The 12,500-nt window shown below is 35.7% G+C and overlaps 1 protein-coding gene across 1 annotated transcript in view; it reads right to left on the bottom strand.

Moving 5' to 3' along the window:
• The window catches only part of LOC136832330 (CD109 antigen-like), an 80,940-nt gene that overhangs the window by 45,726 nt on the left and 22,714 nt on the right, over positions 1-12,500 (bottom strand). The window contains 2 exon segments of the mRNA XM_067093238.1: positions 1,527-1,788; positions 3,376-3,562. Coding sequence (XP_066949339.1) covers positions 1,527-1,788; positions 3,376-3,562 — 449 coding nt within the window.

Raw genomic sequence — 12,500 nt, 5'->3', positions numbered from 1 at the left:
TGGAGCAGGTAACGAATCGCCATTATGTTCGCTGCATAAAATATATTACAACGACAAAGTTTCTCTGCACTCTTCTTTACCTGACCTGGCTGTTTGTGCTTGCAACACTTGGCAGGCTGATACTGCAAAAAGTCTAGTTTTCTAGCATCAGAGTTAGCACTACTCAGTTCGCTAGGAGGTTTACTTTAGCTACGACTAAAATGTGGAATAGTTTGCCTAGTGCAGTTGAGGACTTTTCTGATCGCCAAATGCTTGGGCGAGGAGCAAATTCATTCCTGCTCTCTGCTGCTGACGTCCTCTGAATTTGAGGTGTACCGGTTTGATTTTCTATTCCCTCGTATTTATTTATTCATTACTTATTCCTACAACTTGCCTCTCTCTCTCTCTCTCTCTCTCTCTCTCTCTCTCTCTCTCTCTCTCTCTCTCTCTCTCTCTCTGCAGGATGATTTCCCTTTGGAGCCCTCACGGATTTATAATAAGTCTGTTGACTCTGTCCATAAATGTTTTCAGCTTAAGATTAAAAAAAAAAATAAACAGAAAGGAAACGGAGATAACGAAGACACCTTTTTTTTGCAAGATGTGCAACGAGGAACCTCAAGATGTTCCTCCATCACCAAGAACCGCAAAACGGGTGTCTTAAATTTTGCTTTCGTCTTCCGCAGATTTAGCTTAATTTTTATGCAATCATTTTTTTTGTCATTTCAATTAGTTTTCTTTCTCTTTGTTTCGTAAACTCTGATAGTTAGTACTCTTAGCTGATGGGTGTTGAGATGAGACCTTGAAATTAATTGTAGTTTTTTGGAAAAAAAAGATGACCGCAATAGATCTAGAAACTGAGCTTTTCTTCCTATCCTGATATTCTGCTTATTAGAAACAATAATGACGCCAGAAGAACGCATGACACAGAGAAAAAGGAAACAAACTCAGCCTTTCGCAAGAGAAGCAACGAAGGTTTAGTTTCATAAAGTGGCGACAGTGCAAGTTATGATAATGCTATGCTACTGAGCAGTTCTCCAATGATATTATCAACATAATTATCATGAACATCACTGTTCACACTGCACCTCATCCTTCCATACCAAGTCCAAAAGGCCTTAAGTAGACAAAAAAAGTTTGCGATGAAATGAAAACCCACATTGCGAGGGGGGGAAAAAACGAGCTAAGAAAGGAGTGAGAAGGCAGAAATTACACGAAGTTCAGACGAAATAAATACATAAATAAGTAAATATATAAATGAATAAAAGTAAAGGGACAGAAAGATAGATTCAGTGAACAAAGGCGAGATAATTTAAAGTAGCATTGAAGCCCTTTTCAACATCACCATTCACACAAACCAGACGACCGGTCCACTGCATTATACCAAAATATGTCAATGGACCCATGGCACTGGACAGTGTAGAATCAGGACACTATAAGACTGGCAGTCCCACTTCAAATTACTATTTCTATATAATAAACAAATAACTTTATAAACTCCTGCGATTAACCCAAGCACTTCCTTTAGGAACGCCAGGCACGACACTCACCACTCTGACCTCCGTCGTACATAGGCCTAGACATCTCGACGAGGACGGTGATGAATCTCGCGGAGACGCTGACGAAGGAGGTGTTCTTGAAAACCGTATTGGATCCCTCGCGCCCTTCTACGCGAAGGGTCAAGCCGGGACCGGTGTCTTCCTTCAAGTATGAAGAAGAAGATCCGGACCACGCTGAAGCTTCGGTTTCCGCAGAAGTCCATTTGTTTCGATTGCTTCCAGCCCTGCTCAGACTGCTCACGTCGACAGGAATCTGCAAGAGGTAAGAGTAAATGGGTTCAATAATTTACAAAAAAACTGATATACGAAAGACTGAAGGTGTTCCTTAAATCTGATTCAGAGTATTGGGGGAAAGCGTTGGCCTAGTCACCAATAAGTGCATGATTTACATTAGCCGCTCCATTTTCATACAGGAAAATAATCAGACGAAAGATATTGTTTTCACTATAAATAATTTATCTAATTAAAACTTAGTACAGTTGAGAAACCAAGATTTAGCAAATGAAAACGTATCTAACAGGGGAAAAAATCTTTCGTTCATTTCGTTTTGAGCGAACTGACCAAAGTGGCAAGTAGAATTTTGACTAAACTGCAGATGCTTCTTCTTGAAAATTCTTAATAAGTCTGTTTCACTTTTTTTTCTTTGGATGGTTTTAAATGAAACAAATGCAGTATTATAATACATATATATATATATATATATATATATATATTATATATATATATATACATATTATAATACATATATACATACATATATATATATATATGTATATATATATATATATATATATATATATATATATATATATATATATAAACATGATTATATAATTATCTCAAGGCAACAGTCGTTACGAAGGTGTCAGCCTACTATATGTACAGTCTGGTAGATTACGTGATCAGGCAACGGCGTTGCTTCATCTTTATTAATATATATTTCTTCGGTGCAAACTTTCTACGGTCTGGAGAGAGAGAGAGAGAGAGAGAGAGAGAGAGAGAGAGAGAGAGAGAGAGAGAGAGAGAGAGAGAGAGAAACGCACTTGATGAGATATGAGACGCTCACATTTTTCGTAAAATTGGTATCACAAAAAACAATAATGATAAAACAACAAGAACAATGATAATTTGTCTAGATGAAAACGAGACTTGATAATACTATTGCAATATAATGTAAAAGACTACTAGACCTCTCCTGTAATAATAATAATAATAATAATAATAATAATAATAATAATAATAATAATAATAATAATAATAATACATAGACCCCGTATTGTATAATACTAATAATAATACAGATATCAAGCGTTGTATGATAATAATATATAGATCCCGTATTGTATAATGCTAATAATAATACCGAGACCCCGTGTTGTATGATAACAATACACAGACCTCGTGTTGTATAATAATAATAATAATAATAATAATAATAATAATAATAATAATAATAATAATAATACATGAACCCCGTGTTGTATAATGATAATAATAATAATAATAATAATAATAATAATTAACAACTAGACATAGGTAGTGTTATCGGTAGCATTTTCGAGTACCAAGGCAGAGGTCCCAGATTAGACTCCTGGGCGAGAACGGGCAGGTGGGCACGACTCATTAAAACCCACAGTATCTCTTTTAACCTTAATAGTGACATAAGCACCTGTTAGCTAGGCAACTAATGTGGTCATAACTGGGTTAAATTGAACTTTGAAACTGCTGCCATTAATGTTACTACTATTACAAAGATAATAATAATGATAATAATAATAATAATAATAATAATAATAATAATAATAATAATAATAATAAAGGAATACTGTCACCTTAATACCTTCATTTTTAGCGGTGCCAAGTTCCCGGGTTCGATGACCACGCGAGCCTGGGCAACTTCGACGCCCGTGTTGACGGTAGCTAAGGACGCCCTCACCTCCAAGGGCGCCTTGCCCTTCAGGACGCCCACGACCAGTTGGTACACGGAGTCGGGTCGGGCTATCGTGGGCGCCAGAATAACGTAGGGTCTGTTGAAAGTAGAAGATATTCAGTTTAGAGACTCAGTGTGAAAGAGGGCTGCCAAATTTGTTAAGGAAACCTGATATATATATATATATATATATATATATATATATATATATATATGTATGTATGTATGCATGTATATATATTTATGTATATATAGATAGATAGACAAATATACAAATATATGCATACATAAATATGTATGTATATATACATACATACATACATACATACACACACACACACACACACACACACACATATATATATATATATATATATATATATATATATATATATATTATATTAGTGACACGTGATCTTATGATACACTTGCATTGACTTTATAATCCTCAAATATTTCTTATTACCTAACTAACCTAAAGGGGACACCTTACCAAGATACAGTTTTCTGTTCAAGAAAATTTTAACAATTTTCACTCTATTTGCAACGTATTTCCAATCACGTCTCCTTACAAAACAGGGCCTATGGGAAGGTCAGCCCAATACCCCTATGAAGCCCAATTCCGCAGGGCACGGACAAAAAAAGAAAGGTAGATAGGAAACCAGTGATTAGGGATAAGTGTTAACAACACCGCAGTTCTACGTGGCTCGGGGCCATTTCACGCAACTGACTTAAAATACGTCATGTTATAAATCCAAAAGCAATTGCGTACGTGAAAAGACTTGGTTGTAGTCGAAGTATATTTGGTACTGATGAAAATTAGTTTGATATCATATGAGAGGTGATAAATGAAACTAATTTGCAACTTATAAAACCAACAGTCCGACTATTACCTCTAGTTCCTTACATTCTTATGCCTCGATGGCGCCTTTGGCATTACATCAGCAATTACAGGACGCAGCAATAAAGGAGAGAGAGAGAGAGAGAAACAGAGAGAGAGAGTCATATTTAACGGCGACCACAACACCATGATGATAGTCCCGCCCTGTAGCGCCACACAGCGAGAATTCCAGAAGGACCACTGGAATAAGGGTACGAAGACTGCAAGTCTCGTAGATCCTCCTGGATTGCTTGTTTTTTGCCTCTATTCCGGCATTAGTTGCATCTGGCTCTTGCACATTTGCTTAATTTTGACTCATATTGACTCTTCCAGGGTTGGCGGCTCTCAACTGTTCTAGGATTGTTTACTCGTGACTCTTCCAGAATCGGCTGTTCTCTATTCTTCCTGAATTGGTCGTTCTCGACTTCCTGGATTTGTTGCTTTGACTCTACCAGTACTGGTTGCTCTGGACTTTTCCAGGGTTGTCTGCTCTCGACTAGTCCAGGACTGGTTGTTTGGGCTCTTCCAGGATTGGTTGTTTTTGACTTCCAGGATTGATTGTCCTCGACTCTTCCAAGCTGGTTGCTTTGGATTTTTTCAGGATTATTTGCTCTGGACTCTTCCAAGATTAGTTGTTATCAACTTCCTGGATTTGTGGCTCTTGGCTCTTCTAGGACTGGCTGCGCTTGACTTCCACGATTGGTTGTTTTCGAGTCTTCCTGGATTTGTTCTTTTGACTACCAAGCTTGGTTGCTCTTGGCTCTTCCAGGATTAATTGTTCTCGACTCCTTGGATTTGCCACTTTTGGCTATCAGGATTGGTTGTTCTGGACTGTTCCAGGATTGGTGTTCTCGACATCCCGGATTTGTTGCTCTCCCTCTGCCAGGATGGGCTGTTCCAATTCTTCGCTCGTCATGGAACAAGGTCGTGGTAAAGAGCCCGTCATCTGCTTCTCTCAAAAGGACCACGACAATCTGATGTTACCTAATCATCCCGTCTCTGAGGTTCTATTAAAAAAACAAGTAAAAAATGCGCTGAAGTTTCTTCGGAGCAATCGAGTTTTCTGTATATCGTATAATCAAGGCCACCGAAAATAGATCTATCTTTCGGAGGTCTCGGTATAATGCTGTATGAGCCACGGTCCATGAAACTTTAACCACGGCCTGGTGGTGGCATGGCCTATAGCGGTGCCAGACTCACGATTATGGTTAACTTTAACGTTAAATAAAATAAAAACTACTTAGGCTAGAGGGCTGCAATTTGGTATGTTTGATGACTGGAGGGTAGATGATCAACGTACCAATTTGCAGCCCTCTAGCCTCAGTAGTTTTCAAGATTTGAAGGCGGACAGAAAAAAGTGCGGAAGGACAAACAAAGCCGGAAGAATAGTTTTCTTTTCAGAAACCTAAAAATGTACAGATTTCTTTGATTTACTTCGTGACTGTTTCGACGTCATTTTCAAAGAAGTTCTAGATTACGTGTCATGTCACTTGGCGAAATTATGGTCTTAGAACGCCGGATGGCTTTCATCTCCGCTATGTCCTTTGCATTAGCAAGGTTTTCTTTTTTTCTTATCTGTTAGTTTTGCAGTTTGTTTTAGTGTGGTTGGGTGAATCTACATCACCACAATTTTCATTATTGTTGTTAACATTAATAATTTGTTTCCTGCTACAATAACTGGGCAATGGTGCTGGAATTTTATATCTTATTATTTAAAAACATTTTGACTCCCTAAATGATTTAGTAAGGTGGGTCACTGAAAACCTAATATCTCAAAATGTCATTGTGGTTTTCGTTAAAGATTCCCAAAAGTTTGTTTTACTGTATATATTTTTATAAATATTGCATATTATTAAAAAATCAAAATAATCGAAACCTTTAAATCTTGTCTTTAAGAAACCCATATGAATCCGTAATTACCGCATTGCATGTCTCTGCTGTCTTCCTCACATTACGCAGTATCATTTGAATAACAAATTACGGGAAGAGAAAACCTACACAAAGCAAAAAAAAAAAAGTTGCACAATAGAAGGCGACGTCAACTAAATAGAAAAAAAAGCGTCTTACCCAGCTGAAGGTAGGGTCAGAGATTATCACATAGCTTTTTTTTTTTTTTTTTTTTTACACAGCCCATCATCCTACCATAATGACAGTCCTTTTGTTTGGTGTTTTGACAACTAACCCTACTCTGGTAGCGGGGAAAGGCCCGAGTTTTTTTTTCCTCGAAGCTTTTTTTTTTTAATTGAAGAAAGGTATTTGGATGCCGTTCGAGTTAATTTTTTTTAACTGTGTATCGTCCTGTTTTACTTATTTTATATGTCTAATACAGTTACTTAATTAACAAGAATTATTTTATGCATCTTTTGTACAGTGCTTTCATTCGCATTCTTCATCTCTTTACTGTTCATTATCCTGTGTTACATATATTACTGATACAATTACTTATCATGAATTGTTTTACGCATATTTTGCGCATTGCTTTTATACGAATTCTTCATTTATATTAATATTATGCTCGCTAAGATCTACAGATAAGAGCAATGGAAGAGTCTTACTAAGGACTCCATAACCTGATCTGATGATCTAGCATGACGTCTCTTTATGAATTAGATTAATTTCGCGCCATTATTATATTGTTAAAAATATTCATTCACCAGATTACATAATCCTGGGAAGATACATTTTACCGATACGTGCGCATAGTTTTACTTTACTAGATGACCTTGTGTCATTTATTGAGCGTTCGTAATAGTCTCTTTCATCTATAACATGAAGACAAACAAATTTTTCAGCTTTCCATGAGACAAGAAGCGAATTTATATATACCTGTGAAACACTTCTTAATAATAATAATAATAATAATAATAATAATAATAATAATAATAATAATAATAATAATAATAATAATAATAACGGCTTTCCATAAGACGCAAAGTGATCTCAAAAGTACCTGTATGAGAAACTGAGTAACAGTGCAACATATCCTTAGTTTAAAAATAAGGGCGAAACAACCTTTCACGCTGGAATTACCCCCATAAACCAGAGAGCGACATTAAACCCACGAAATATAATCACGATCTGTCTACACGGACAGAAGTCTTCCGTCTCCCTACAACTGACAGGAAAACGTGACTTTTACGTAACACCAATTACCATAGAAGACGTACGAGCCCCGAAATGCTCATTTCATCCATTGCTGCGTCATCTCCTGCTATTTGTTAGAAAGAATGAGTCCTCATTAAAGGAGAAACTCCATTTGTTTTTCTACGGGTCTTCTATACGGATTGCGTTCTGTAATTGCGTACAGGCGGCATGGCAGTTTCACCTGTATGCAGTTATAGTCTTGAGATAAGAGCTTTTCAGGACAATGAGTGAATGGGTGAAATAGGGATTAACTGTTGTAAGGGGAAACTATGATATATTTCGTAGACGCATAGAAAAAGTATGCATGCTTCAAGAATATTACACTGGAATATTGTAATGTTTGACTTTAGGAAACAGGAAACTAAAAAGGTAACGGAATCTCTGTGCCAAGGCCAATTTCTGCTCATTATGCTGGAGGCCTAGGCTCCTCCCTATTGTTTCCAAACACTAATTACGCCATTTATTCATATCTGCAAGTTGTACAACTCTTGTTGAATAAAAAGGCCTCGTGTTGATTACGGTAAAATTAAGTATCATTGGTAATTAATTAGAGGTTCATAGGGGAACTTAAAAGTGATATGAGTTTTCTCGAGATAATAGAGTACCGCAAAGCTCATTATCCTCGCGAAGATATTTACTGATTTTCTTTCAGCATGCTCTATCCCAGATCTATAGCAACATAGCAATATACTAAAATACTGGGATATCATATATATATATATATATATATATATATATATATATATATATATATATATATATATATACACACATATATAAATGTATGTATATATATCTGTATTTATATATAAATATATATTTGTATATATATAAATATATTATACAAACATAAATATGCATATCTATATCTACATCTATATATATATATATATATATATATATATATATATATATATATATATATATATATATATAAATATATATATATATATATATATATATATATATATATATATATATATATATATATATATATATATATATATATATATATATATATATATATGTGTGTGTGTGTGTGTGTGTGTATGCAGTATATATGTATATATATAAAATGTTTGTGTATGTAATAAAGACGAAACAATCTGCATAACAGACAAAAACCGCCACGAATAAGAAGAAAAGCGATTGCGGAACCACGGTGAGTCAAGACATACCAATGTACTGAAATAGCCTTCAAATGAGAAACCCTGGATTAAGAGAAAAAAATCCAAATTATTATTCTTCATAACTTCTTTCCGTGAGATCTCCAAATCGAAACATGGTAATACAATCAGGAACTTCCTATGATTGCCTATCACGTAAAAAAAAAGTCATGTGTTTAGATTCGAATCCCGGAAGCATTTTCCCGAGCTATAACCAATTACCGGAACCTTTCCCCGAAAAATGCGGGCAGCCGTATTTTCAAAACTAACCACATAAGTTTCTTGAAAATAATCTCATTATATGATTCCCACATGCAAAACCTAACCAGTCTAACTTATCGTAACCTTAACCTAAACCTAACCTAACCTAACCTTAAACCTTAACCTAACCTAACCTAGGGGCATGGCAAAAAAAAACCTGGGCTGGTGCAATACTAGCATACGTCTCCGGAATTCGAATCCCGGAAAACATGACTTTTTCGTCAGCTTAAAGAGAAAAGGCGTATCTTGACTTCATCTTCATAAGGTTGGATGGGGCAGTTATAGATGAAATATTAAAAAAAAAGAAAGAATAAGACTTGTGAACGGATTCACTACGAACGTTTTTAAAAATATGTTGTTGCAAGACCCATCTAAATATCTATATGGATATACACGTTTATATATATATGTATGTATATATATATATACTGTTATATATATATATATATATATATATATATATATATATATATATATATATATATATATATTATATATATATATATATATATATATATATATATACTCACACATATATATAAAAATATATATATATATATAAATTTATATATATATATATATACTCACATATATATAAAATATATATATATATATATATATATATATATATATATATATATATATATATATATATATATATATATATATATATATATATATATATATATACATATATACATACACATATATATATATACTATGCAATCTTCCAGGCTTACAGAAGTGTTACCTAAATACATAAAGGTGACTTAAACTACAATTCCTCTCACCGATCGCAAAACCAATAACACATCATTTCCCTCCAGCAGCAAGGTTGATCTTTACCGTAACAAAAGGCCATCTCGAAGTTTTTTGTGCATTACAGCAGACTCTCAATAGGAATGCCTCAAGGCGACGCCATTTCAAGACCTCTTCTCGTATTCCGAGCATCTAGCCGTCAAAAATCATACTCAGTCGATAACAATGGAGGTGAAATGGGTAAAGGAACGTGTTGGGGTCGAACGTTACCACTAGTAAGCTATCATTTCTTTTGCTAGAGGGCTTTACACAGAATGCTAAGAGAGAGAGAGAGAGAGAGAGAGAGAGAGAGAGAGAGAGAGAGAGAGAGAGAGAGAGAGCTATAGTCTATCGAATCTTTTTATCAAATTTTACACAAGTTCTGGAACTCGTGTTGAATACAGGCTCTTAACTTTTCTTCAGTGCCTTACATGGCATCCAGTTAAGTACATAGCACTTTTCTTTACACCTAAGGGGTGGGATGCAAGGGATGGGGGGAGGGGGATCAGAAGGTGAACACCTTCTGACCCCCCTCCCCACCATGGATGAGGTTGATAGATCTGAACTCTTCTCTATCCAGGAGACGATCCACAGCAGCCAACTAACCACCAGGCTTATAACTCACAGCTTGGATCAACCGAGGTCTAATATGTTTGAATGGAAGGAACAAAGATGGCGTTGTCCTCGCACAGAAGTTTTTTTTTATTTTTCTTTAAATCGGTTTTCATTTAAAAATTGAAAAAAAGATAGGTTAATGAATTTTCTATACTACTGTACACACATCTACGTCACTTTCTTCTTTCATTTGATTTCATATCTACTATGTTTAGACCGCTCTGCAGAAATACGTTATTGGCTATTTGGGGAACTTCTTATGGCAAGATGCTAAACGATGCCTGAAATCGCTACCGTTTGACACCAGATTCAAAACATAATTTTTATCGATATTCACTCATCACATTAAAGATCTGCCACAAATCATCTCTATATCAAAAGTTCATAACAAATATAAATGCTTAATTGCGGAGCATAAAAAAAGCTACTAGACGTAGGTTTATAAAAAAAGAAAAACCAAAGGCTAAACTTATCAATATCATTGTTCACAAAACATTAAACTTCCTATTATAATTCAAGATCACAGCTGTTTTGCTCTTATCTGGATGCCGGGAGGCAAATTCCCGAGATGTATGCTAGTACTGCACTAGCCCCGGTTTTTTGGCCATCCCCTGGGTTAGGTTAGGTTGGGTTAAGTACTGTTAGATAAGATTTCTACACCAAATATAATTTGGGTGTGGGAAACACAATGAGATTATTTTCAAGAAAATTCCATGGTTAGTTTTTAAGATATGGCGTCCCGCTTTTTTCAGGGAAAAGTCCCGGTACTCGGTTACATTTCGGGAAAATGCTGCCGGGAACAGGCATTTAAGATATTGAAAGAAAACTGAATTATTCACCACGGGTTCCAAAGCTTATGTTAAATTTAATAAAAGACCTTGTTTGGAAAAGGTGAATTACAGTTTATTTTCACTGGAAATTTTATTTATATATGGCAAAGGGCCTTGGCATTGCTGTGAATGTAAGGTGAAGACATGATATAATTAGAGAGAGAGAGAGAGAGAGAGAGAGAGAGAGAGAGAGAGAGAGAGAGAGAGAGAGAGAGAGGCATGACCATCAGTTAATTTTTTTTTTTGAGGTTAGAGGATCATTACATTGTTGTGAAAAAAACGGACAAAAAAAAATAATTATAGTGCATCACAAGACAGCCAGAGAGAGAGAGAGAGAGAGAGAGAGAGAGAGAGAGAGAGAGAGAGAGAGAGAGAGAGAGAGAGAGACTAGACTAATAAGCATTGCAAAAGACTCATTAATTATCTTGTTCCACCTTTGCGGATCCGTGAAAGTTATACGAACAGACCAAATATATTTAAGTTCCCTGTAACATCTATGCAAATCTTAATCACCAAGGTTATTTTTTTTTATATTTTTATTCCTTATTTATCAAGTGTTCAGGTTTGCAAAATGCTGTTTAAATCTTATTAATTTAACCGCCGTGTATGCGTATATTTATATGTATCTCTCGCAAAGTGCTGCTTAAATTTTATTTATCTAACCCCTGTGTATCTCTCTCTCTCTCTCTCTCTCTCTCTCTCCCCTAGTTCTTCATCGGAGGGGTGAGTAGAACTTTCGGCTAGCACGCTGCTGGCCCAGCGTTCGACTCTCCGACCGACCAATGAAGAATTAGAGGAATTTATTTCTGGTGATAGAAATTCATTTCTCGTCATAATGTGGTTCGGATTCCACAATAAGCTGTAGGTCCCGTTGCTAGGTAACCAGTTGGTTCTTAGCCACGTAAAGTAAATCTAATCCTTCGGGCCAGCCCTAGGAGAGCTGTTAATCAGCTCAGTGGTCTGGTTAAACTAAGATATACTTAACTTTCTCTCTCCTTCATTACCGAATACATTTTAAGATTCATTTTAAGTAAGAAGGTTTAAGATTCATTTTAAGTAAGAAGGAAACCTTACGCGCCTCATTCTCCAAGAATGAAAAATGTCTTTTGTAACCTCGCTATTAAGAGACACGACCGAAGGCTAACTTATGATTTGACCACACTGATCTGTGTTGACACTTTCTGTTTGATGAACGGTGTCTCTCCACGACGACAGATGAGAGAGAGGTAAAAATCAAGGTAGTACATTCACACACACACAAAGAGAGAGAGAGAGAGAGAGAGAGAGAGAGAGAGAGAGAGAGAGAGAGAGAGAGAGAGAGAGAGAGAGAGAAATTTGTTC

Source organism: Macrobrachium rosenbergii, chromosome 49 (assembly GCF_040412425.1).
Source record: "Macrobrachium rosenbergii isolate ZJJX-2024 chromosome 49, ASM4041242v1, whole genome shotgun sequence".
Taxonomy (NCBI): domain Eukaryota; kingdom Metazoa; phylum Arthropoda; class Malacostraca; order Decapoda; family Palaemonidae; genus Macrobrachium; species Macrobrachium rosenbergii.
The sequence above is the reverse complement of the archived record's forward strand: the minus strand, read 5'-3'. Positions and strand labels throughout refer to the sequence as shown.